At 38.6% G+C, this 26,305-nt stretch overlaps 1 protein-coding gene across 3 annotated transcripts in view; it reads right to left on the bottom strand.

The window, feature by feature from the left end:
- The window catches only part of VPS8 (VPS8 subunit of CORVET complex), a 240,499-nt gene that overhangs the window by 46,978 nt on the left and 167,216 nt on the right, over positions 1-26,305 (bottom strand). For 2 of the 3 annotated variants that reach the window (XM_047098537.1, XM_047098539.1), the window contains 5 exons: positions 25,839-25,920; positions 25,434-25,516; positions 14,882-14,962; positions 12,886-13,055; positions 10,666-10,831 (listed from right to left, as the gene is read on the bottom strand). In XM_047098537.1, coding sequence (XP_046954493.1) covers positions 10,666-10,831; positions 12,886-13,055; positions 14,882-14,962; positions 25,434-25,516; positions 25,839-25,920 — 582 coding nt within the window. Of the gene's footprint in view, positions 1-7,474; positions 10,115-10,665; positions 10,832-12,885; positions 13,056-14,881; positions 14,963-25,433; positions 25,517-25,838; positions 25,921-26,305 lie in introns of those variants that run through there. The other variant, XM_047098538.1, reaches the window with a different exon arrangement.

The following is a 26,305-nucleotide window of genomic DNA, read 5'->3' as shown; positions in this document are numbered from 1 at the left end:
TCTTCAAAATCACTTTGGCTATTCGGGGCCTTTTGTGGTTCCATATGAATTTTAGGATTGCTTGTTCTAGTTTTGAGAAGAATGCTGGTGCAATTTTGATTGGGATTGCATTGAATGTGTAGACAGCTTTGGGTAGTATTAAGGATGGCTTTTTTTAGAGAAAAATTTTTAGAGCAGTTTCGGGTTTGCATCAAAATTGAGAGGAAGGTACAGAATAGCGCATACATCCCATGCTCCCACACCTGCACAGCCTTCCCCCTTATCAACATCCTCCACCACAGCAGTACATCTGTGACAACTGATGACACATTACACTGACACATCATTATCACCCAGAGTGATATAAACCCAGTTTATATTAGGGTTCACATTTGGTGTTGTTGCCTTCTATGGGTTTAGACAAACGTGTAATGACATATGTCCACTACTGTAATATTACACAGAGTATCTTCACTGCCCTAAAGTCTTCTGTGTTCCATTTATTCATCCCCCTCCCCACTGGCCCCTGGCAGCCACTGATGTTTTTACTGCCTCCACAGCTTTGCCTTCTTCAGAATGTCATACAGTTGATTTTTTCCCTCCTCTTTATGACTTGCATTTTTCCTGCTTTCTTGCATACCTGGTAACTTTTGATCAAATGTCAGACATTGTGAATTTTACCTTGTTGGGTAAAATATTTTTGTAATCCCTACCATACTCTTGAACTTTGTTCTGGGATGTAGTTAAAATACTTGGAAATAATTTGGGGCACCTGTCTAGCCCAGCCAGAAGAGGATGTGACTTCACCTCGGGGTCGTGAGTTCGAGTCCCATGTTGGGTATACAGATTACTAAAAAAAAAAAAACAAACCTAAAAAAAAAAAAATAAATACTTGGAAATAATTTGATCTTTTTTAGGTTTTAAGTTTTGTGAGGTGGGATCAAAGCAGCCGTTAGTCTAGGGTTAACTTTTCCCTCAATATGATGGTCAAGACATGACTTAGTACTCAGTGCTGCCCTGTGAAGGATGCAGTGTTCCAGGCTGGCATTATTCCTGGCTGTATGTCAATCTGGGGGTACTGCTACCTCTAATCCTTTTGTGTGGTTCTTCTTCAGGCCTTGAGTGTTCTGCTTCCTCATACATGAGTGGACAATATTCAACTTAATACTGAAGGTTGTCTTATGCAGGTCTCTGGGGCTTTTTCCCTGTGCAGCTCTTTCCTGTTCATACTCTGTTCGGCAACCTCAAGCCACCTCGCCTTCTCTGGACTCCAGCTCTGCCTCCTCAACTCGGAGAGACTGGTGAGCTCTGCCTCGGTTTCCTCTTCCCTGTGCCATGGCTAACCTTTCTGCTAGTAGTATACTAAGGATGATCCTAGGGCTTACGTTATTTGTTTCTCATCTCTCAGGGGCCACACTTCTTCACTGCTCAATGTCCAATGTCTTGAGAACCACTGTTTATAAATGTTGTCTATTTCCGCCCAAGAACTCCAAATGCATCCTGTCAGAAATTGAAGTCCCTGTATTACCTTTTAAATAAAAAAACTTCTCAATTCTGAAACCTATCTTGTCAAAGGGATCTGGATAAGGGATTGTGCACTTGTACAAACATACCTTCCCACTACTAATGATTAAAAAGTGTCTGCCTCTTCACATCCTTAATATAAATGTGTATCTATTTTGAAATGTGTGCCAGTTTATTGTGTATTTTAAAAAATTAGCCAGTTTAATAACTTAAAAAAATGGCATATTGTTGTTTTAATTTGTATTTCTTTGATCACTGGTAATGAAGTTGAACATTTTTTCACATTTCATTGAACACTATTATTTTTAAATGTCACTTGCCCACATTCCCATCAAAGCTTTAGTTCTACATAAATACTGGAAACACTTTTTGGGTACTATTGTTATCCTCTGGTCTTTTGGACATAAGCCTTTTCTGGATCAAAGTGAAGGGTGCAAACCTTCAGGGCTTTAAGCACCTGTTAAACCACTCTGGCAGTGGTGACAAGGGAGGTGCTCACAGAGACATGACTGTCTATCCAATCACAGCCAATACATTACATGTGTCCTCTGTTTCAAACTCTTCAATGTTTCCTACTACTTTAAGAATAAAAAGTAAACTCTTCACCAGATCTTCCAGGCTATTCAGGACATGGCCCTGCCTACCTCTTCAACCTCATTCCTTGCCACACTCCTCTTTAGTTTCTATGTTTCACCCACTGATCTTTTCTCAGTTCCTTGAACAAGTCAACCCTCACCTCAGTTCCTCTGTGCTTGCTCTTCTCTTGCTTGGAATATTCTTCACATGGATGGTACTTTCCTGTCCTTCAGATCTTAGCTTAAATATCACCTCTGCAGATGGATATTCCTGGACCACCCTCCAGAGTAGGTTTCCCTCATGCTATTCTTCCCATAACATTCTATTCTTTCCCGATAGCACTTACAACCTATCACAATTTGGAGTTACACATGCAATTACAGTTTGCTTACAATTTAATTATCATCTAGCTCTCTTCCTATATGGTAAGCTACGTAATGGTAGGAAATACGTTTTCAGGTTTTTTATTGTTGTTGTTCAGTAATGTATACTCAGTCCCGAAAATATAGCATTTGGCCCAAAGTAGGCATATGTTAAATACTGGCTGAAATAATGAATCACTTAATACTAGGGTATAATAACAAGATTACTGGAAAATGGGCAAAAGTCTCCTCAAAGAGATTCATTTAAATTAGAATCATTTATCACCTCTCTGCACATCTAAGATACATTAACCCTCATTTAACTTGTAAATTTAAGTTACAGGATATTCTTTTGAGAAATGCTGCTATCACCAGATACTGAAATTTCATTGTTTAGCATTTAATTGGAATCTAATGTTTATAATGGGGAATTGACACTCTTTAAAAATGACAGATGAATACAGGGCATTAATACCAGTGTTCTGATTTCATTAAGCAGCTGGTAAAACAAATCTTCAATTTATAGTGGGAATCCAAATTAAATAAGAATTGGACAATGGTTAATAGAAAATTATGACCAGTGAGCCCAAATAAATGTCATCTACTGAGTAATTTCTTTGAAGTTGTAAATACTCTCCCTGACATTATTTATAAATTTACCCCAAAAGACAAAACATTTTCTTTTTTTTTTTTTTTTTTTTTTTTTCAACGTTTATTTATTTTTGGGACAGAGAGAGACAGAGCATGAACGGGGGAGGGGCAGAGAGAGAGGGAGACACAGAATCGGAAACAGTCTCCAGGCTCTGAGCCATCAGCCCAGAGCCCGACGCGGGGCTCGAACTCACGGACCGCGAGATCGTGACCTGGCTGAAGTCGGACGCTTAACCGACTGCGCCACCCAGGCGCCCCAAGACAAAACATTTTCTTAGACAACTCTAAAAATCAAAATATAAAACCAACCCCAAGTACCAAGAAAAGTATCAGCTTATTTCATTTAATTCTTTTCTGTTCTGATGATTAAAGAATAAATAGGCAGTTATAGGTTTATTTCGAGTCTTCTTCTCATGTATTTACCTCTTATAAAAAAAAATAAACAAAAAAACCCACCTCTGGTATTTGACTAATGTACCTGCCTCTCTACCAGTAAGAGATGATTTATCCAACTCTGAAAAGTTATCAAGCAATACATTATAAAACTTTCTGATAAGTCTTTAAATGTTGCTGGCACATAAAATGTGTTAGCTTACTACCAGCTCTCAAGAATTCTAAGCATACAATCTAGTAAATCTTCAATTATGTTTCTTTGAATTTGCAGCATGTTGTCTGTTGATCAACAATTATTTTAAAAATTAATACCAAGTTAATTTCTTCTATTGCTCATCAGTGCCAATGAAGATGGTTTTCTGCTACTATAAATTTGATAAAGGAATAGGAAAAGAAAATTTAATAACCCAAGAAAACTATTACATTATATTATATAGCAATATCATTTGTTGAGAAAATACAGTAGAATGATAAGTACTTCAGTTGAAATTAATTCTCCAATGTATGTTATCTGTGGGTAATACACACAGAAAACAAAACGGTGAATCAGAGAGACTTACAAGGTTTATTTGTGGACCTCAACACTTCAGACTAAGCTTTGTAAACCTGAGGCAATGATGGAGATAAGGAAGAAAAGATGGAGTCATTTTTCTGGCTTGTAAAGAGTAAAAGTAGTTATTCCACAGGAGAGCAGGCTTCCTGGGGGAATAACTCCCCTCATGTCTGTGTCGACCCGTTTGGAGGCAACCAATCTGTCAGAGTTATTGCTTATATATACTGACCAGTTGTGCAAAAAAGACATGAGATAAGGAGCAGAAGAAGACAGACCTTCTCCACCAAAAATACAGTTCTCAGGGTAACTGTTCCATCTTGTTGAGCCACAGTTAGAAAATGACCATGGAAAAAATTATCCTAGGTCTTGGAAAAGAATGAAACAAAAAGGGATTTGACTGAAGGATCATAGAGGCAGTGAGAAGGTTCAAATGCATTCAGTATCTCCTGGGAGTAGAGAGCAACACGTGGAAACTGACTGGCAATCTCAACCTGATTTTGGAGTCACTGGGCCCTCACCTCTGTGATCCTCCCTGCACTGGCTAGGAACTTAATGACCAGGGTTGACATTTTTCAAAGGAAATCGAGAGCACAAAGTGCACAAAGTACAACTTTCATAAAATACAATTTAATAAAAACCATCATAGGGGCGCCTGGGTGGCGCAGTCGGTTAAGCGTCCGACTTCAGCCAGGTCACAATCTCGCGGTCCATGAGTTCGAGCCCCGCGTCGGGCTCTGGGCTGATGGCTCAGAGCCTGGAGCCTGTTTCCAATTCTGTGTCTCCCTCTCTCTCTGCCCCTCCCCCGTTCATGCTCTGTCTCCCTCTGTCCCCCCCCCCAAAAAAAAAAAAGTTGGAAAAAAACCATCATAGACAGAATTAGTATTTTCATTTAAAATTTTCTTATAATTAAAAATGGAATGGCTCACACGTGGTAAGAAATCTTAATTAGCACAGCCAATATGGTATGGATGTATTTTAAAAATCAGCTTTCCCAGGTTTCAATCAAGTCAGAATGCTAAAAATAGGAACAGGCTGGAGGTAGGAAAATTGGGGGTGATAATGGTCCTATAAAACCTTGAGTTCAAATATTGGCCTCCCTTCTCTGAGCTACATCCAGTTCCTATAAAATAGGGAATATATCACTCTCATAAAATTGTGGAAACTAGCATAAACACATCTTCAGCATATATTTGATAAATTTAATTTTCTCTTTCCTTCTTGTGTTACCAATCCACTAGATCTTTTTACAGTATCCTAGTAACACAGACAGCTAGAAGAAAATTTAAGAAATCCCAAATAGTTCTTACTCTAGAACTACTGCCTCATATGATTTGAGAATCATTCTTCATTATTAGCAAGTATCAAAGATTTAAAAAAAATTTTTTTTAAAGTTTATTTATTTTCAGAGAGACAGACAATGGGAGTTGGGGAGGAGCAGAGAGAGAGACAGAATCCCAAGTACGCCCTGCACTGTCAGCAGAGCCTGATATGGGGCTCAAACTCACAAAACCATGAGATCATGACCTGAGCCAAAACCAAGAGTCAGATGCTTAACTAACTGAGCCACCCAGGAGCCCCAACGAAAGATTTTCAAGAGGATCTGACTAGTAATCTTACTGGAGTTTCCTGAACAATGAAAAAATTGAGTCATCTCTCTTCCCTTCCAGAATGGGATTGCCTCATACAGCCTCAGAAGTAAAGCTGCCTTTGACATGTAGGTACAACTTCAAGATAATTTACCTTTTCTAGATGTTCTGAGAGAAGGCAGGAGGAAAGTCAATGAAATAGATTACTATCTTTCTTCACTCTATGAGGTGTGGGGACGCTGGTACAAGGCAACCAATGGACTATAAATGGCTTCAGGATTCGACACCTATTTAGGAAAAATTTCTCAGCAAAACATGGAATTAAAAATAACTTCCTAAAACATGATATAAAGGTTACACACTAAATGTCTGTGGTTAACATTAAACTTAATGATGAAAAATTGAACACTTTCCCCTAAGATCAGTAACAAGGCAAACAGATCTATTCTTATCATTCCTATTCAACACTGTACTGGAGGCCAATGTAACAAGGAAAAGAAATAAAAGGCATAAGATTGGAAACAAAGAAATAAAAGTCTTCATTTGCATATGATCTGATTATCTATGTAGGAAATACCAAAGAACCTATAAGAAAAATATTAGTACTAACAAGTAAGCTTTGTAAGGTCACTGGTCACTGGACACAATATCAATATAAGAAAAGAAGTTGTATTTCTGTATCCTAGCAATGAACAATTAGAAAATTGAAATATAAAACTGTAAAATATATATCAAAAGAAACTACATACTTAGAAATAAATCTTAGAAACAAAACATGCAAGATTTACATGCCAAAAACTATAAAGCATTGGTGAAATAAGTCAAAGAAGATTGAAATAAATTGATAGATATACCATGTTAATGGATTGGAAGACTCAATATTGTTAAGCTATCAACTCTCCCTAAATTGATCGATCAACAGATCCAACACAATCCCAATAAAATTCCAGCATGACTTTTTTTGTAGAAATTGACAAGCTGATTTTAAAATTTATATGGAAAAGCAAAGGGATTAGAACAGCCAAATGTTAGTAAGAACAACAAACTTGGAGGACTCATAATACCTGATAGATTTACTATAAAACTACCATATTGGAGAAAGGATAAATAGGTCAATGGAAAAATAGAAAGTCAAAAAACAGACCTGCACATACATAGTCAATTGATTTTTGCCTCAGATACCAAGGCAATTCAATGCAAAAGAATGAACTTCAATCCTATCTTGTACCCTAGTAAAAATGAACTCAAAGTGCATCAGTGGTTGCCAGGGACAGAGAGTAGGGGGAAAGACTGACTACAAAGAGATATGGGGGACTTTTGAGAGTCGGTTATAACACTGCTCTATATCTTGATTGTAAAGGTGGCTATCAACACTCTCGACAATAGCCAAATTGTGGAAAAAGCCTAAATGCCCATCAACTGATGAATGGATAAAGAAATTGTGGTCTATATACACAATGGAATACTAGGTGGCAATGGGAAAGAATGAAATATGGCCCTTTGTAGCAACGTGGATGGAACTGGAGAGTGTGATGCTAAGTGAAATAAGCCATACAGAGAAAGACAGATACCATATGGTTTCACTCTTATGTGGATCCTGAGACACTTAACAGAAACCCATGGGGGAGGGGAAGGAAAAAAAAAAAAAGAAGTTAGAGTGGGAGAGAGCCAAAGCATAAGAGACTCTTAAAAACTGAGAACAAACTGAGGGTTGATGTGGGGTGGGAGGGAGGGGAGGGTGGGTGATGGGCATTGAAGAGGGCATCTTTTGGGGTGAGCACTGGGTGTTGTATGGAAACCAATTTGACAATAAATTTCATATATTAAAAAAAGTACAAAAAAATAGCTAAAGATAAAAAAAAAAGGTGGCTGTCAAAACTCACAAAAGGTAAATTTACTGCTTGTAAATTATGCATTAAAATACGTAATAACAGCATAAAACATAACTATTTTTTAAAAAAGGAAAAAATGGTCTATTTTAGCTGAGGACTATCTAGAAAGAAAGACATTAGTTGGTAATATCCAAGCAGTTATATGCATACAATCACAAGTTGGTTTATGAGCAGGATAAAACTGAAAGAGGAAAAAAACTGAAGTGCCCCAAGATGTGACTTAAGTATTTGCATAAAAAAGGTTCCCTCATCTGCATTTGGATGCAGCTTGGAAACAGGGTGGAAATCATAAGATCTGTCTTTCCTTCCCTAAATGCAAACAAGGAAGCATTTTAGATGACTAGTTAATGAAATTTTCAATCTGGAAACCATACTGAACATCTTTACCTGTAATGTCCTGCCAAAGTCTCTAAATTCAACAATGACTTCTCTTATTCCCAAGTATGTTCTTTGTTTATTGCTTTCTACCTTAGTAAATGGTACCATCATCCACCGGTTGTTCAAGTAAGAAATCTGGGTACTAATTTTGACTCCTCCCTCTGTCTTACGTGCTCCATCCAACAGTTTTATCACCAACTCCTGATAATTCTATCCCTCAAATATAGCATCTCTGCTATAAACCAGAAGAGAACATGGAACTGGAAGTTGAACGTGACTGGATGACAGGGTGAAAGAGAGTGGTCTGAGATGCAGCTGGTGAGGTAAGCAAGGACCATGTTAACTGTTCTGATGTCTCTGCGCATCTCAAACACATCTCAAATAGGTACTAGTTTCTCCATCCCAACTTCTATCATTCTAGTATAAGTTACCACTTCTTTCCTCCAAATTACTTCAGTGTTCTTGGGTCTCCCTACATCTGTTCTTATTTCCCTTTCATTTTCTACACTGCAGTTAGAGTGCTCTAAAAATATCGCTCTGAAAAAAAAAATGCTATTCTGATCAGATATTATTCCTTCCTTAAAACCCCTTAATACACTTTCTTTAGCACAAACATCAAAGTAATTAATATGGTCCCTGTTTACTACAGCAGCCTCACCTCATACCACTCATTTTCTCATATTCTTGATCCAGTCATGCTCAATGTCTAGCTTCACAGCAGAGAGGTTATGTCTGTTCTATATATATGGTTCCCTCAGTCTAGAGTATCCCTCTTACTACCCACCATTGCACCTAAACTTGTCTAGCTCATGTCTCTTTTCCTTCAGGGGAAGCTAACATGGCACTTCCAGGAAGCCTTCCATGGTTTTTCATGTCGACTAAGTCCACTCATTGCCTGCTCTTACAGCATAGTTCATCTCCAAGTACTTGTGGCACAATAAAAAGATAAATATTTGGTCTTTGTCCCTGGTTTCTGGTACATAGCTCCTTAAACTCTTGGAATCTCCTGAGTGATAAGAGTGCCTTCTGTATACTAATGAGATGACTGGTAGCTGTGGATGCCTAGATTGCTTCAAGTTGGGGGCTGGTCATTACAAAGATCAGGTCATGCTTAGAGGCTCTACCCTCCCCTGCTTGCCCTTCATCCCCAACTTCTAGGGAGAGGAGAAGGGCTAGAGATGGAGTATAATCACCAATGGCCAATGATTTAATCAATCGTGGTTGCATAATGAGACTGCCACAGAAGCCCTGAAGCAGCCAGGTTCAAGGAGCTTCTGAGTTGGTGAACACACTGAGGTACTGGGAAGGTAGTGTGCTAGGAGAGGACAAGGAAGCACCCTTCTCCCTCCATACCTTGCCCTGCTCATTTTTTCCCATGTCTGTTCCTGAGTTGGATCCTCTTCTAAACAGGCAAATATAAAGTTCCAGGAGTTGCTCCTGGTGCATTGTCAAACTGCAGGGGGATTGATCACGGGAACCTCTGACTCTGCCAAGTCAGACAGAAGGGTAGGTAACTGGACATTCCATTTGCAACTGATGTTTGAAGTAAGGGTAGGCTCAGGTGAATGAGCCTTTGAACCTGTGGAATCTGACGCTAACTCCTGATAGTGTCAGAATTGAATTACTGGACACCCAGCTGGTGTGCAGAGTACTGACAGAATTAGTGTCAGACCTGGTGTTGGAAAAGATACCACGCATTTGGCGCCAGAAAGAACTTGAGAATACTTATTGAAAGTCTGTTTGTAACTTCATTGGTTGTGTACTCCCTGAGACAAATTCGTGTATACTACTATACCCCCAGCATTTAGCACAGTGCCTGGCACGCTGTTTTGTACATACTTGACGAATATAAATGAACGTCTACCACCAGAGTATAAAAATTCTGAACTGTTATCTGGGAGAAACTAGGTCAAAGTTTTTTTCTGGGTCTACCTCTGATGCAGCACTGAAAGCTGACAGAACAAGGACAGAAGATCAACAGGTTCCACTTTTCACTAAGTGATGTTAAGGCCAACTACGAGGTGGGGGCACAGAGGAAGGAGCAAGAAATGGCAACCGTGACACCTCTTCTCACTCTGAAGAGGAAATAAATTGAGAATAGAATAATGATCAAGTGCTGGTCCTAGCAGCGGCTCCTCCTCCACACTGGGCCCCGCGTGTTGTCAAGTTCTGTTCTCCCAAAAGTTATTAAGCAGCAGAGTTCAAATGCACCACTGCCTGCTTAAGAAGGAAAAAAGAAAGGCTGTCAAATGAATAAAAGTTGTATCTAGTCCATGAGTCGAACTCCAAAGGCAATGACAAATTCTCAAATGAACACTACTGCATCAAGTTCTTTGAAGAAAGTTACCCAGCTGAGAGAGCCACGCACAGAGCACATGTGCACTTAGCTTGTCCACTGGTCCCACTGAAGAGGGACAGCTCTGCTCTCGAGCACACAGGTAGCCATCAGTACTTGCTGACCTCTTACTTTGTCAAAGGCTTAAGGAGGCTCATGTATGTACATCCCCCCCACCGCCCCCCACCTTCAGGTAGATCTTAAACTTTTTCAGAGAAGAAAATGTCTTCTGCCTTTAAAGTGTCTTAAATCCCCATTTTCAGCGTAGGGCAAGGAGGAGAAGTTCTTCAAATACTAAATAGAACTGAACAGAAGGCGTCATGCACTAGATACCAACGAGGTAAAGTCGCTGAGGTCTACAAGAAAAATGAGGCCAGGCCCGAAAGACCCTGGTAAGAAAAGACTATCTCCATCTTGCCATGAAAACAAGTCTTACCTGTGACGGGGCTGTCTTCCCCTTTTTAATTTCAGATGAATTTTCACTTAATTTCCCTACTTTGTTACTTGAGCTGCATTTGTAGCATGTCCATCTTGTCCGCCCCTCAGTTTCTATGGTGCACTCTTTGTTTTGCAGACAGAATGAGTGATACAAATGGCCACAGCTGCAAAATAAAGGCAACCAATTTGCACTTTTCCTTAACATAAAATCTCCAAACATAAGCTATGCTAGAGTGTATTTATAAGTGGCAAAGACTTCAGGTAAGTTATAATACACTGACTGTTGTATAGTTAAGAAGAAAGGAAATTTACTTGTTGCCGTCCTCTCTTTTTTAAAGCCCAGACTCACGTATTTGCACACCTACATTGGGAGCAGGAACAGAATCACAATTCTCTTGACTACAAACCACGTGGGAGATGACTTGAACTTCTGTTCATTTCTCAAACTATGAAATGTTTTTAGCAAGTATGAAAAAAATGCAATTGGGGAAAGCCCTAATGATTTAAGTAGCTTGGTAACAACATGAGTGGTCTGCCTCATCAAATCCAAGGCAACAGTTGTGATTTGATTAATACAAAACTGTCAGGGCTGCAGTAATTCTTACACTATTCCTAAGAAGAAACTCCCTGCTGATTGCTAAGTGAGCCTCCCTAAAGTGAGTGTTGAGTATAATTCTCTGTCATCTTTACTGATTGCTCCTCAACTCTTCAGCCTGAAATGTTGGACTACCTCAGAAGTCAATTCTTTTCTATAGTCTTTATAGTCTTTCTCTACTTTTTTTCTTCTAGAGCTACGCTTGCTCTTTCAGTGATTACTCCAGGTCCACAGCTTTAAAATGCCACCTATGTGTGGAAGGGATATCTTACAGGCATCTTAACTCTAACATGTGTCAAACCAAATTCTTGATTTCACTCTGCTCTACCCCAACCGCATTGCTGTCATCCAACCTTTCCCACCTCAACAACTCCATTCTTCCAGTTTCTCAGGCCAGAAAGTTTGGCATCATCCTTCACTATTCTCTTTCTTTCACACCTCACATGCAATCTATAAACAAATCTTACCAGCTCTACCTTTAAAATATGTCCAGAATCCTACCACTTCTTACTTCATTACTACCACCTTGGGCCATCTCTCACTTGGATTACTGCAATAACCTAAATGGTTTCCCTGCTTTCACCCTTGAACTTCTGTAGTCCATTCTCAACATAGCAAAGAGATCCTTAAGACACAGGCCAGACGTCAAACCTATCCTCAAAACCATCCAATGGCTTCTCATCTCAGAGTAAAAGTTTAACCCTTTATAATGACCCAGTTGCTATATAATTTGGCCTCTGTTCTTCTGAAGTCAACTGTTATCATCTTCCCTTTCCTTCACTCTGCTTCACCAGCACAAGCCTACTCACTCATTACTCTCCAAGTATGTGACCAAGCTCTAGCCTCAAGGTGTCTGCCCTTGCTGATCCTCTGCCTGGGGCACCCCCCCTGATAACTGCACAGCCACTTCCCTTAGGTCTCTGCTCAAATGTCACTAAACTAGTGAGACGTTCCCTAGTTACTCTTTAGAAATTAGTAGCTCCCAACATTCCTTTACACCATATTTTATTTTATTCATGGTAATTATTACATTTTTATTAATTTTTAAATTGTTATTAAGTCACTTAACAGTGATGCCTTCCAAGACTACTCTGTATAAAATGTTTTCCCCCACCAAACACTCTTTCATGGGCTTTTTGTGTGATGAGAGCTTCTTCCCCTTCCAACCACCAAATCTGCTAATCTTCCTGTGTCTATACTAATAGAAGTTATAACACTTATATAGCTCTTGCTATGTCAACACGATGACAAGTGTCTTATGTAATTTATCTCATTTAATATTCGCAATAAGCTAAGAAAAAGGTACCATTATTATCCCAATTTACAGATAAGGAAACTAAGATGTAAAGAGATTAAATAAAATGTTCAAAGTCTCACAGCTAGCAAGTGGCAGAAACAGGATGGGAACTCAAAAAGCGTGGTTCCAGAGTCCATCTTTTATTGCCTTTACCCCATATATTCTCCCAAACCCTAAGCAGAATGTAAGGTCTATGAGGGCGAACTTTGCCCTGTTTTGTTCACTGCTAGAAAGACTGACTAGAGCTGTGTATCCACATGTATACCTGCCTGGTAATACCATACATGTCGCACACTGTATGTGTAACATTTCCTTCTCTTGATTACCTAAAGACAATGATTTCATCCGCCATTTCTTGGCGTCTCTTGTACTGCTGCAAACATATAGAGCAGTAATCCTGCTTGGGATTCAGTCCTCTGGTGACTGAAGCTCTCAGGTTACACAATGACCAATGGAGATCTTGGTTTAGAAGGCTAGTAGTTGTTTCCAGCAGAGTCTAGGAAAGACCAAAACAGAAACCAAACACACAAAAATGGTTCTTTAAGTGAAAGAGATGGGAGGAGGTGAATGAGGAGAGACACTTGTTTGGTTTTTTACCACAAACAACTGAAATTAGAATATACTATCTGGGGCACCTGGGTGGCTCAGTCGGTTAAGCGGCTGACTTCAGCTCAGGTCATGATCTCGTGGTCCGTGAGTTCGAGCCCCACGTCGGGCTCTGTGCTGACAGCTCAGAGCCTGGAGCCTGTTTCAGATTCTGTGTCTCCCTCTCTCTGACCCTCCCCCGTTCATGCACTGTCTCTGTCTCAAAAATAAATAAATGTTTAAAAAAAAAAAAAGAATATACTATGAAGGCATAACATTAATAAAAACAAACCCCAAATACTCCCAAATTTAAGTGGTTAACTTTAATGTGCAAGAAATGACAAGGGCATACATCTAGAGTCTCAAAATATTTATTAAAAGGCTATCATTAGTTTCTACTGAGAAATGTGTGCTCTGCCATTCTGTGGCTTAACTCAGCACTGATGGCTTTCGAATGACTAGATAAATACAAACCTATTTTTTAATTACGTTTTTCTAGTAAGTTCCCTCTGAATGGCTCAAAGTGTTACAACAAACAACCAAAAACTCCGATTTTTTTTTATAGAAACTGCATCCATGGCAATATTTCAAATAACCTTTCACTGAAAAAGCTAATGGCCGTTCCTCAGTTTTCATCTCCCTTGGGCAGAAAGATCACATTTTCCTGATCAGCACTTACAAGTCATTTGAATCTACTTAAGACTGTGACATCTGTCAGTAAGTCACATAAAGACATTTTCATAGCTATCACATTAAGTCATTTTAATACTTTGTGTGCTTATGTTGCTTACATACTCTATCTAATTCTCAACATTCATATCTATCATTCAGATGTGCAGCTGGGCTCTTTTCTGTCAGTCCCAAAGGGGAAGACATACTGCCCATCCTCCTTGCTATAAGCCTAGTCCTTTAATTTTACCTGTAATGGAGAATTTTTAGGTCTAACAGTCTTACCACTGTAATTCTTTCCAATCAACCCTATCTTTTCCTGCTCTTCCAAAGTTTGCAAACATTTCCTGCCTTGTTCTCAGCTTCCCTTCTGCCAACACGGAGTGCATGCCTGCAGGGGTATCTGTTTCACGGGGCTATGCTTGGCAAAACTGTAGTTCTTCAACACCCTAAGAAAAGCTCTGTCACCCCAATTTTTCTTTTTTTCTCTCAGATTTTTAAAGAAGCAGATACTGTATCTACCATACCTAAATGGTGCTTTTCTTAGGTGGCTTCATCAGTCACTTCGAAGTATACTAAGAAAAAAATCTGTATACCATGGTGGCTCCTACTGAGAATCAATGCTATAGGCAGTTTTGAGTTAAACAAAGACTAATGACCACTTTTGGTTAGTGGCAATCATCTGCTTCAGAACGTTTGAAAGAAAATTCATTTAATTTTATTTTGCAATTTCTATACTCATGCTGACTCTTCCTTTTCATGGTTACATTCTTCCATTCAATTATTTTCCAGAATATTTCTCACACTTTTCACTTAGAAAAAAAGAACTGTTTCATTCCCAATGAATAAAATGAGTCCAAATTTGATACATTTCCACATTCTACAATATCTCTGTGTGTGTATACACATATTAATTAAGGCCAAGAGATTTATAAGCTTTTAAAAAGCATACACTTCAATCTACCAAACTTCCATTAAATAGGAATTTTTAAAGAAAAAGTATGGGTGCAAAGAAAAAAGAAATAGCTTCTTTTTACCTTAGGACAGCCTCAGAAATAGAAAGCTTACTTGTTCATAGTTAAAGGTATCCAACATTCCCAGAACGAGTCCCTGGATTTCTCCAAGTTTTCCTTTTCCGTAAACTGGATCCTAATTAGAAAAAAGTTGCAAACGTGTAATTTTGTTCTTGATATTTTAAAATCACTTTAATATATAAGTTATCAGAAAGAGCCAAACACTCAAGTACTTTTCTACAGTCACAAAATATTTATTCTTTCATGAACCTTCCACTAGAAATGTGTATCAGTCTCCCTCTGTCCATCATAAATATTTTGAAAAAAAAAGATAAAATAAAATTTAAGTGATATGAGCCCCTTACCTAATAATCTTTTTGCAAGTGTAATTAAAGTTCACCCTGGTTTTGTTTCTGCAAGAAGCTTCCTCTCTTTCTTTATATTAAACATCACCCATGCCTCTTTGAGCTCTTATTTATCTGCTACATTAAAACCAACGTCCACCTGAATGCCAGAATCTGTCCAACAACCCCTTCTATGACCCACACCTGGCCCCCTCCTGGCTCCTACCAACTAAATCGTTTCAGTTTAGGAGATTAATTTTTGGATCCAAGGGGCAACTTTCAGTTTTTTAAAGCTTTTTTCAATAAAGTCACTACTGATCAACAACACATACTCAGACACCCAATCTCCCCTTCACTGCTTTTCCTATGAGGTATGCCAAGTAACTTGTTTAGTAGGTACAATGTGGAAAAAAAACTGAAATGTATAAAAACAATTCAAAAAATAGACACAAAAAACTGAAATCCAGCCACACAGAGATAAACACTGTTGATATTTTGATGCACATTTTTCCAGTCTTGTTTCTGGGAAAGGAGACAAAGGGCAAGAGGGAGAGATGTATTTCTTAGTGTACAAAATTTGAGCATTTTACATACTTTTATAACAGTATATTGTGAGAAGTTTCCCATATCAAATATTTCATAACAGCTACAGAATATGAATCATGTAAAAATATCACTTGTCATTCAACCCTTCTCTACTGCTGGACATGTAAGTTTGCCTCCCCCTTCCTAACTCCCACTCACAATTGTCAAATGCTGGTGGCTGTAAATTTTAGTCTAAATCTCTCATTCTTTCTTTAGAGATTTCTAGAAAGGGAATTACAGATTCAAAGAGGGTTTTTATGGGTATCGATATATACTGCCAAATTGCTCTACCGCTAAGTTGTATTATGCAACTTTTATCTCCATCGGCCTATTTGAGTTATCATTTTACCGCACCTTTGGCTAGGCCCAGAATTATAATTAAAACATTGCTAATAAATGAGTATGTCAAATCTATTACTTTACTCTAATATGGGATTATGTCTGACATAAATGATTCTCCCATGCCAAACAGGGGAGCCCAACCATACAGTAATGATGAATATAGCTATTTATTTAAGTGGGTAGCACATGCCAAGCGCGGTACTCCGTACTTTTTACATGTACCATATCATTACACTCCTTCCAGAACATTTATAAATGAAGAAATTCAAGCTCAGAAAGGTTAAGTAAGATTCTCTAAGATCACAAAACTATTACACAGATAAACTGGGATTTGAACCTAGGTACTTCAGAAACCATGTTTTTAATTAATATGTTATACTGGTCTCCCAAGTAGATACATAGACTGATAAACTAAATAATAAGCTAATGTTTGCTGGAAAATGTAGGTAACATGTCTGGCTACTTCTTAGAGAGTGGCAGTTATTAAAATCTTGGTGCATTAAGAGTAATTCGGAGTTTAGATGTTAAGAAAAGACTGTGAAACAGGAAAAACATTGGAGAGAGGTTCAGAAATGTGAGAAGAAACTGTTTTTCTGCTCTTATACCACATAGTCTGAGTATTTGCTTCCTTTTCTCTTGTAGGCTCCGATGACGGCTCTTGAAGACTGGGTGGGCACAGTTTCTAACCGAGATTGTTTTTCAGTACTTTCAGTTGGGTGAGAGCAGCACAAGATATTAATCTTTTATTAGAAAAACAACTCAGGCCATATACTCACCAGATAATTTTTTGTTTTCTTTTTTTTTTTTTGCATAAAAATAGATACATGTTAATGCTTCTAAGCTTATACTCAATTTTGCTTTTGGTCAAGCTCTTAATAAATACACCTATTTCTCAAAGTATCAAGAGACAGTGTAATACTTTATTACAAAAAATATGTATTACAGTATCTACCATACTATATACATCCAACACACTAATAAGCTCTAGCACAGAAAAGCTCTGTCATTTGTTTATGACAAGGGTGGTTTGGAGAATAAAAAGGTCTTTAAAAGGTTAAATTCTGGGGAAAGGAAAAAATCTTTATAGGTCATGTCTATATTTGTATCAGTACATTTCACTTTAATATGCATAATTTAAAAGCAAAATCATGAAAATTACCTCATGCTGTGGCAACATATAAATTATAGAATGCAAAAGGGAGCTCAAGGTTTCTAACACAGCATGTACACAATCCACTAGCTTTTCCAATTATTTCCCAAAGATGTCAGTTAGATTCTTTAGCAATGAATAACTACTGAGGTTTCTCTTCAACTCATTTTTTAAAAAGTTTTTTGGCAAAAGACGTGATGACCACTTTCCCCCATCTTGCTTTTTCTGGAACCTACTGTAGCATGTATGTGGTTTGTTTTATAATTAAAATCGTTACTAATCAAGCATTACTTTAAAATATGAATAATGCCCTCAGCAGGTTAGCATATAAATCATTTGTTTGCTTTAATTTCCTCAGTAAGACAGTCATAAACAGCTTCTCAGAACACAAGAATTACTTTTTGCCATAGAGTAAAGATCAATAAAACCAAGTGGGGAAGACAGAATATATGTAACATAAACATGTTCCCTTAAAAACACTAACTTACCATCTAATGTTCATGGAAGAAGCCTGCACAATTCAGGTGCCAGGCATCAGTTTGAATAAACATTTAGAGGTCAAGAAGATCTTTGAGAACCTCTTATCATGAGAACATCTCCTCTGGAAAAACTAATTATGTGAGCAACTGCTCATCTAAATAACTGTCACTCCCTCTCTTCTCTCCAAGGGGCCTGATAAAGGGAGGTGGATCTGAAGTACACCAGGGCTGGTGTGGGCTGGTGTTAGGTATGGGAGGCCTAAAATTTGGAGTTCAGTTAATGTTCTAGCTATGTCCACCTAATAAGTGAGTAAACTAAGGAAAGTTAGTTAATGTGAGTAGCACATTCCTATTGAGAAACATGGGGATATCACTACTTCCCCAGCTTAGTGTATACAGAGATCAAAAGAGATAAAGAACACAAAAGTGCTTTATAAACTGCTTAGAACTACCCCAAAACATGAGGTGATTGAGCCAACTAATATTTGTTGAGTATGGACTATGAACATAGGAAATGTTCTAGAAAATATTCTACTGGAGAAAACTTACAGTGCATTAAAAACTGGGGCAGACAAAAAAATGGTAAGGGACAAGATTTCAAAAAAAAAAAACCAAAAACGGGGATGTCTGGGTGGCTCAATCAGTTAAGTTTCCAACTTTGGCTAAGGTCATGATCTCAGGATTCGTGAGTTCCAGCCCCGCATCGGTCTCTGTGCTGATAGCTCAGAGCATGGAGCCTGCTTCAGATTCTGTGTCTCCCTCTCTCTTTGCCCCTTCCCTGTTCATGCTCTGTGTCTCTCAAAAATAAACAAACATTAGAAACAAAAAATGCCCCAAATCCTAAGAACATAAAAATTCCGGTTAGAGTTCTTGATAACTTAGATGTAAAGGATCAATGCCTTGAAAGACACTATCTACCAAAACTCATACAAGGGGAAATAGATAAACAAGGCCTGTGTCTCTTAACCAAACTGAATCCTTAATTAAGAACATTTCAAAACAGAAGGCACCAGGCCCACATGGTTTTTCATTGGTTTATTCTACCAAATATTTAAGAAGAAAATATATCAATATTCTACAATGTTTCAGAAAACAGAAGAAAACATTTTCTACTTATTTGATGAGGCCAGCATTACCCAGACAAAACCAGACAATCTCTATCAAAATGCTAGCAAGTTATTTTATGTATAGAGACAAAATTATTCTATAGTTTATATGGAAAGGCAAAAAACCCAAAATAGCTAACACAATACTGAAGAAGGACAAGATCAGAGGACTGACACTACCTGACTTTCGGATTTACTATGAAGCTACAATAATCAAGACAATGTCACACTGGCAAATGACTGAACAAATAGATCACTGGAAAAGAATAGAGGACTCTGAAATCATGCCCCATAAATACAGTCAACTGACCAAAGGCTATTCAGTGAAGAAATGGACAGTCATTTCAACAAGTGGTGCTGGAAGAACTGGACATCCACATGGAGAAAAAGAACTCCAGACACTGACCTTCTATCGTTCACAAAAATTAACTCAAAATGGATCATAGACCTAAAATGTAAAATGCCGAACTTTGTAACTTCTAGAACATGGAGAAACAAATCTAGGTGATCCTGGGTTTGAGGATGAGTTTTTAGATACAACACTAAAAGCACAATCCATTAGGGTGCCTGGGTTGCTCAGCTGGTTAGGCATCCAACTCTTGATTTAGGCTCTAGTCACAATCTCATGGTTCGTGAGGTTGAGCCCTGCATTGGGCTCTGCGCTGTATGGAGCCTGTTTAGGATTCTCTCTCTGCCCCTTCCCTGCTCGTGTGCACACATGTGCATGCTCTCTCTCTCAAAATAAACATTAAAAAATAAATAGATAAAAGCACAATCCATGAAAAAAAACCCTGAAAAGTTGGACCTCATTAAAATTAAAAAACTTCTGGGGCGCCTGGGTGGCTCAGTCGGTTGAGTGTCCAGCTTCGGCCCAGATCATGATCTCACAGTTCGTGAGTTCAAGCCCCATATCGGGCTCTGTGCTGACAGCTCGGAGCCTGGAGCCTACTTCAGATTCTGTGTCTCCCTCTCTCTCTCTCTGCCCCTCCCCAGCTTGCGATCTGTCTCTGTCTCTCTCAAAAATAAACATTAAAAAAATTTATCAATCAATCAATCAATCAATCAAATTAAAAAAATGCTTCATGAAAAGATCTGTTGAGAGCATGAAAAGACAAGCTACCAACTGGGAGAAACAAGGGCAAAACATATCTGACAAAACACTTGTATAAAAAATATACAAAGAACTCTTAAAACTCAACAATAAAAAGAACCTCCAAACCCGACTAAAAAGCGGGCCAAAGATCTGAACAGACACCTTACCAATGGGGTCACAGATGGCAAATGAGCAACATGAAAAGGTGTTCAATGTCACAGTTCATTAGGGAACTGCACATTAAAACAACGAGAGACCACTACACATCTATTAGAATGATTAAAATCCAAAACACTGGATTTATGGACACTTGCTTTATAGCCTAGAGTATGGTCTTGGTAGATATTGCATGTACAGCTTGAGAAGAATGTGTTGTAATTGATATGTAAATGTCAACTAGGTCAAAGCAGTTAAAATTGTTCAGCAGAAAGGTGTTGTCATCTTTATTTTTGGTCCTCTGCCTTTTTTCTCTGGCTGCTTTTAAGCTTCTCTGTTAATCTCTGATTTTGAGCAATCGTGATGCGCCTGGTAGTTTTCCTCATACTGCTCGGGTTTGGGGTTATGGATCTGTGTGCTAACAGTTCTCCATAAATATGGAAAATATGCAGCCAGTATTTCTTCAAGTAGTTTTTCTGTTCTGACTCCCTGTTTTCAGGATTCCATTTTATTTTGGGCTGTTTGAAATTGTCCCACAGCTGATAACTCTGGTTCATTTTTTTTTTTCCAATTCATTCTACTTGGTTTTATTTTGGATTGTCTGTATTGTTATGTCTTCAAATCCACTTATCTTTTTTCTGTTTTGGTGTCCTTGTCTGCTAATTCTAACATCCAATGTCATTTCTGGGTTTCATTTTCCAACTTTTTTGCACACCTTGTAATTTTTGATTCAGTGTCATATGCTATTGGGACCTAGATATTTTTTTATTCCTAAAAGCATTTTTAACCTTTGTTCTGGGATGCAATTAAATTACTCGGAAAGTTTGATCCTTTCAGGTCTTGCTTTTAAGATTTGCAAGGCATGGCTGCAACTATGTATAGTTTAGGGCTGTTTCCTACTACTGAGTACTTCCGAGTACTTTACCCAATGTTCGGTGAATTATGAGGTCTTCTTCCTTCTAGTCTTGTTGGTCTTGTGTGAGTACAAGTATAATTTCCTCTGATCCTTTCATGTGTTTCTTTCCCTGGCCTCCCTAGTTTCCTGAGATTGCGTACGTTTTGAGGAGGGCCTATGGTCTATCTCCAGAGTTCTTTTGCCTGGTACTTGCCTGAAAACTCTGGGCATCTTGGACTCCTGACTCCCAGTGCCATCTCCTCAAAGCAATGAATATACTGGAAACTGGCTGTGATACCCCTTCCTGCACTATTGCCTAGAAAGTCTCTCAAGACATTAAGCTGGGGCAAACACAGGGCTTACTCTGTTTCCTGTCCCTGAGGTATCACTGACCTTCATTGCCTGATACTCAGTGGTTTTTTAAAACTATTTCATATACTTTGTCCATTTTTTGGGTTGTTTCCGGCAAAGGAGATAAATTGGGCCTCTGTTACTCCATCTTGGCCAGAAGTGGAATTCTTCCAACCTTGACCTGTTATCCACTCTAAAAATATTAAGTACTGGGGTGCCTGGGTGGCGCAGTCGGTTAAGCGTCTGACTTCAGCCAGGTCACGATCTCGCGGTCCGTGAGTTCGAGCCCCGCATCAGGCTCTGGGCTGATGGCTCAGAGCCTGGAGCCTGTTTCCGATTCTGTGTCTCCCTCTCTCTCTGCCCCTCCCCCGTTCATGCTCTGTCTCTCTCTGTCCCAAAAATAAATAAACGTTGAAAAAAAAATATTAAGTACCTACTGTATGCCAGGTGCCTCTGAGCTAGGTGATGGTGACAGAGTACTAGCAAAGTACAGTCTTATTCCCAAGCCCTTCTGTTCTAATGGTAAATAAAAATCAGTAAATAGGGGCGCCTGACTGGCTTAGTCGGTTAGGATTCCAACTCTTGATATTGGCTCAGATCATGAATTCACTGTCATAAGAGTGAGCCCCCCCATCAGGCTCTGTGCTGAGTGTGGAGCCTACTTGGGATTCTCTCTCTCCCTCTCTCTCTGCCCCTCCCCTGCTCTCTCTCTCTCTCTCAAAATAAATAAACAAACTTAAAAAAATCGGTAAATAGACCTGATTCTTAGATGTTCTGTAACTCCAATCTTGGCCTTCTGCTTTCTTTGCTAATTCACTTCCTTCTAAAGTTCACTTAGTTTCAAGTATTGAACTACTACTTCTGTGTTGATGACTTCCAAGTCTATGTCTCCACTTTTATCTTTTTCTATAAACTCCAGTCTTGTATTCTCCCATGGCTCAGTGTTAGTCAATCACACTAACAAGTTCTTCTTAAATTTCCCTACCTCTAAACATCAAAAAGTCAAGTGGATTCTACTAATTTCCAAATTCATCTTCTCTTAGCCATTCTATGCAACTCAATTAACAAACTTTGAGTACCTAATACATTCTAGGTATTTCTATGCCTTCAGTCTTGATCCCTTCCAATTTATCCTATATAACATACAGGGTGAATGATCTTTCTAAAGAGAAACCTCATTCCATCATTCCTCTGCTTAAAATCCTTTGATGAGAATCTACAAATTTTAAAATTAAATCCAAAGTCCAACCTTATGGTTCACAAAGCAATTAAAGGCACAATCCCTGCAAGTCTCAAATTTCAGCTCCGTGACTCACCTTTATTCTTGTCTTATGTTCCAAGCATACTTAAACATTTGCAACTCCCCCAAATGTACCATGTTTTACCTCACATTCTTTGTATATATAGTTCACTCCGCTTAGAATAGTGCTATCTCCTTTTTTCCCCCTGATTCCTTTAGGCTATTTAAGATTCAGTTCAGACATCTCCTCCTCCAGGAAATCTTCTCAAATTACCCAATCTGTTTCAGAGATAAACTTTCTTTCTTTCTTTTTTTTTTTTTAAGTTTATTTATTTTGAGAGAGAGTGAGCATGGGAGGGGCAGAGAGAGAGGGAGGGAAGGAGGGAGGGAGGGAGGGAGGGAGAGAGAGAGAATCCCAAGCAGGCTCCACACTGGCAGCACAGAGCTCAATGTGGGACTCTAACTCATGAACTGTTGAGATCATGACCTGAGCTGAAACCAGGAGTTGGCTGCTCAACCGACTGAGTGACCCGGCGCCCCCAGAGATGTACTTTCATTGGTACTCCTCTGCTAAAGTTATGTAGAAACTCAACTCATTCTAATTTATTCAAAAAACAAAACTATTATGAAGCTACTCGGCTCTTCTAGGTCAGGAGCTAAGCCTTTCATCTACACAGGAAATGACCAAACAGGGAAACATATAATAAACGAATAATTAATTAAACTCCTCAAAAGACCAGGCAGTGAAACAACTGAAAAGCTTATATGACATAATAGGAAAGAGAATAAATTAGGAGGTGAGAGACTTCAGTGGTAGCCTGGGTTTTGCCACTAACGGCGGGCCACGTACTAACTTTTCCATACTTTAGTTTCTTCCTTCATCAAGAAATTTCTGTAGTAGCCCTCTCTACCTCAAGAGGTTGTTGTGAGTTTCAAAGGAGATACTATTTGTGAAAACACCTTGAAAAAATAAAAACCTCCATACAAATATAAGGTAGAGTTACTATTACAGTAATCACAGCATGCAAATAAGGAGAACAAACTGAGGTTTGATGGGGGGTGGCAGGGAGGGGAGGGTGCGTGAGGGGTATTGAGGAGGGCACCTTTTGGGATGAGCACTGGGTATTGCATGGAAACCAATCTGACAATAAATTTCATATTAAAAAAAACTGCAACAAATTAAAAAAAACCTGCAACAAATTTAAAAGGAAAAAAATAAAAAAAAAATAAAAAATAGCATACACTCCTTATTAATGGGAGTAGAAGGTGGCAGGTACTTTTTCTACTACTGGAGGTAGAAATATGATAAGAACGCAGTTGATGGGGCGCCTGGGTGGCGCAGTCGGTTACGCGTCCGACTTCAGCCAGGTCACGATCTCGCGGTCCGTGAGTTCGAGCCCCGCGTCGGGCTCTGGGCTGATGGCTCGGAGCCTGGAGCCTGTTTCCGATTCTGTGTCTCCCTCTCTCTCTGCCCCTCCCCCGTTCATGCTCTGTCTCTCTCTGTCCCAAAAATAAATAAACGTTGAAAAAAAAAAAATTAAAAAAAAAAAAAAAACGCAGTTGAAATGAATGCCAAAAAAAAAAAAAAATGAAATGACTGCCAATATAGCTCAAAATAAAGGGAAGGTTTTCTAATATCAAAAGCCTTCAAAGTCAGGAAGCTTGAAAAACAAAATTTTTAAAATCACCAAGAGAAAAATTGATTTTTATTTATTATAATTCATGTATCATCAAGTGTGGTTACAGCTCAACATAAAGCAAAATGCATACACTGAGAGAGGAGCCACTTTCGGCTTTAAGATTTCATTTTTTCTGATTTACTTGGTAAAGTATTCCTGCCTTACGAAAATATTACTTTATATATGACTAAAAAACATTATGACTAAAGTATTCCAAAATGGATATAAGAGAAGCAGTCTATATCAAAGACTTATCCAACACATGATAAGGACCGAATGAGATAACGCATTTAAAGATACATAAGCTGTGATGAGAGGCTACAGACGCAGCAGTCTGTATCCGCAGAGGCCCAGACACTTAATACCAGATTGAAGTAGAGCTTGGCGAGCCTTAAAAGAGAGCTGACAGGGACATTCTTTATGGGAGAAAAATCATCTGAAAATTAGAAAGACCAATGGTATCACAGTGCTGTTGGATTTTTTCTTTCTCTTTTCCTTTTTCTTGGTGTGTCTCATGCTGCATAAGATGAAAGAAGACAAAATGGATTCCAAGGATAATTCCCACTGTTTCCCCAAAAATGTTCACAGGTTTTTCACAAAATATATCATAGGGTATTTTTAGCGTTCTTTTGATGATGCTGGGAGTGTTCAGCCCTTTTTGCTGAGGAAAACAGGGTAAAATAATGTTTCCTACAAAGGCTTTGGACACACAGTCGGCTAGAATCTAGAACAGGGGATGAAATCTTGAACATAACAACATTTTTTATGATGAGCTAGAAAATTTAAGTTAAACCAATAATTAGGAAATGCTGATATTAACTTCATTTGTAAGTTAATCTTTTTTTTTTTTAATCTAAAAAGCATATTTAGCTGGAAATAAATGGTGATTCTCTCCCAGTTAGCATATGAATAGGAAGCTTGTACATCTGAATCCCAAGATAACAGTGAACATCTGAAGGCTGCACACCCTAACTGAAGCTCATGGGTGTGTGCCAGGCAAACCTAGCCTCCTGGAGCACCAGGAAAGTTTCAAGGACGTCTGTCCTAAGTTAGATATTTAGCAAGCCAAAAATCAGCTGCATTACTCTAGAGACCCATGTAAACATTAGCTTCATTTGCCTGTTAAACATAACTAAAATATTCACTGAAGTTGATCAACTCTGAATCCCGCCCCCCTTTTAACTCACCTGTAAGATTCTTTGCAAGATGGATGGAAGGGCAATAAAAGCTGCCATGCTGTTTAGAACTTGCATGGTCAGAGATCTCAGAGCTGTTACAGTAACAAAATGTTAACATTAAGGTTAGTTTAAAATAAGAGGTTTTGGTTTTCCCTATAAGTTAGTGAAAAATAGTGGATTTACCCAGCTTCCTAGAAACTTAGCTAACCGGGGCCAGCTGGATATTTTAAAGTTACTGTTGATAAGTAACAAAGCTACTATTATTCAAGACAAATGACAGAATTGGTGCCATAGAAAAAACTGAATATAAAAGGGGAGATTAACACTACACTATGATTTCATTAAGAAAAACAGTAATGATAATTTTTAGCAGATAATAATTGGCGATGGTGTAGGTGGACTCGATAAACCTACCTTCAGGGTGTAGATGAGGTGCAGCTGAACCAGACAGCTTCTGAGGGGCCATCATTGCCTCCAATAATGGAAACCAGAGTGCCTATAATGTCAGAGGAAACCACAGCGCTCTGTTATTTTTAAGATTAGCATCAGCATAGTGTTTTACAGGTTGAAATGTGCCTCTGACATACATTTGTTTGCAAAAAAAAATTTTTTTTTTAAAGAAAAGATGGAACACTTGACTGGGAAGAGAAAAGACAGTAAGAAACAATGACCATAGCTCAAACAGATGTCTTTACCATGCACCCTGGGAAAATAAAGAAACTGAAGTCAGTAAGTCTAGACCTTGGAACTATAATCTCCTGTGTCTCGGGAGAAGGTAGGTTCAAAGCAGACACGGCAGAGCCTCCAGTCAGGTTCTTGTATACTATGCTATAAAACCATCACTGACCAAGTCTAAATAACCCCATGTACTGCAGGAGAGA

The sequence above is a fragment of the Lynx rufus genome, unplaced genomic scaffold (genome assembly GCF_022079265.1).
Source record: "Lynx rufus isolate CCGP_SWC_20201006 ecotype Redwood Valley unplaced genomic scaffold, mLynRuf1.p SCAF_5, whole genome shotgun sequence".
Taxonomy (NCBI): Eukaryota; Metazoa; Chordata; class Mammalia; order Carnivora; family Felidae; genus Lynx; species Lynx rufus.
This window is presented reverse-complemented; position numbering and strand designations above follow the sequence as displayed.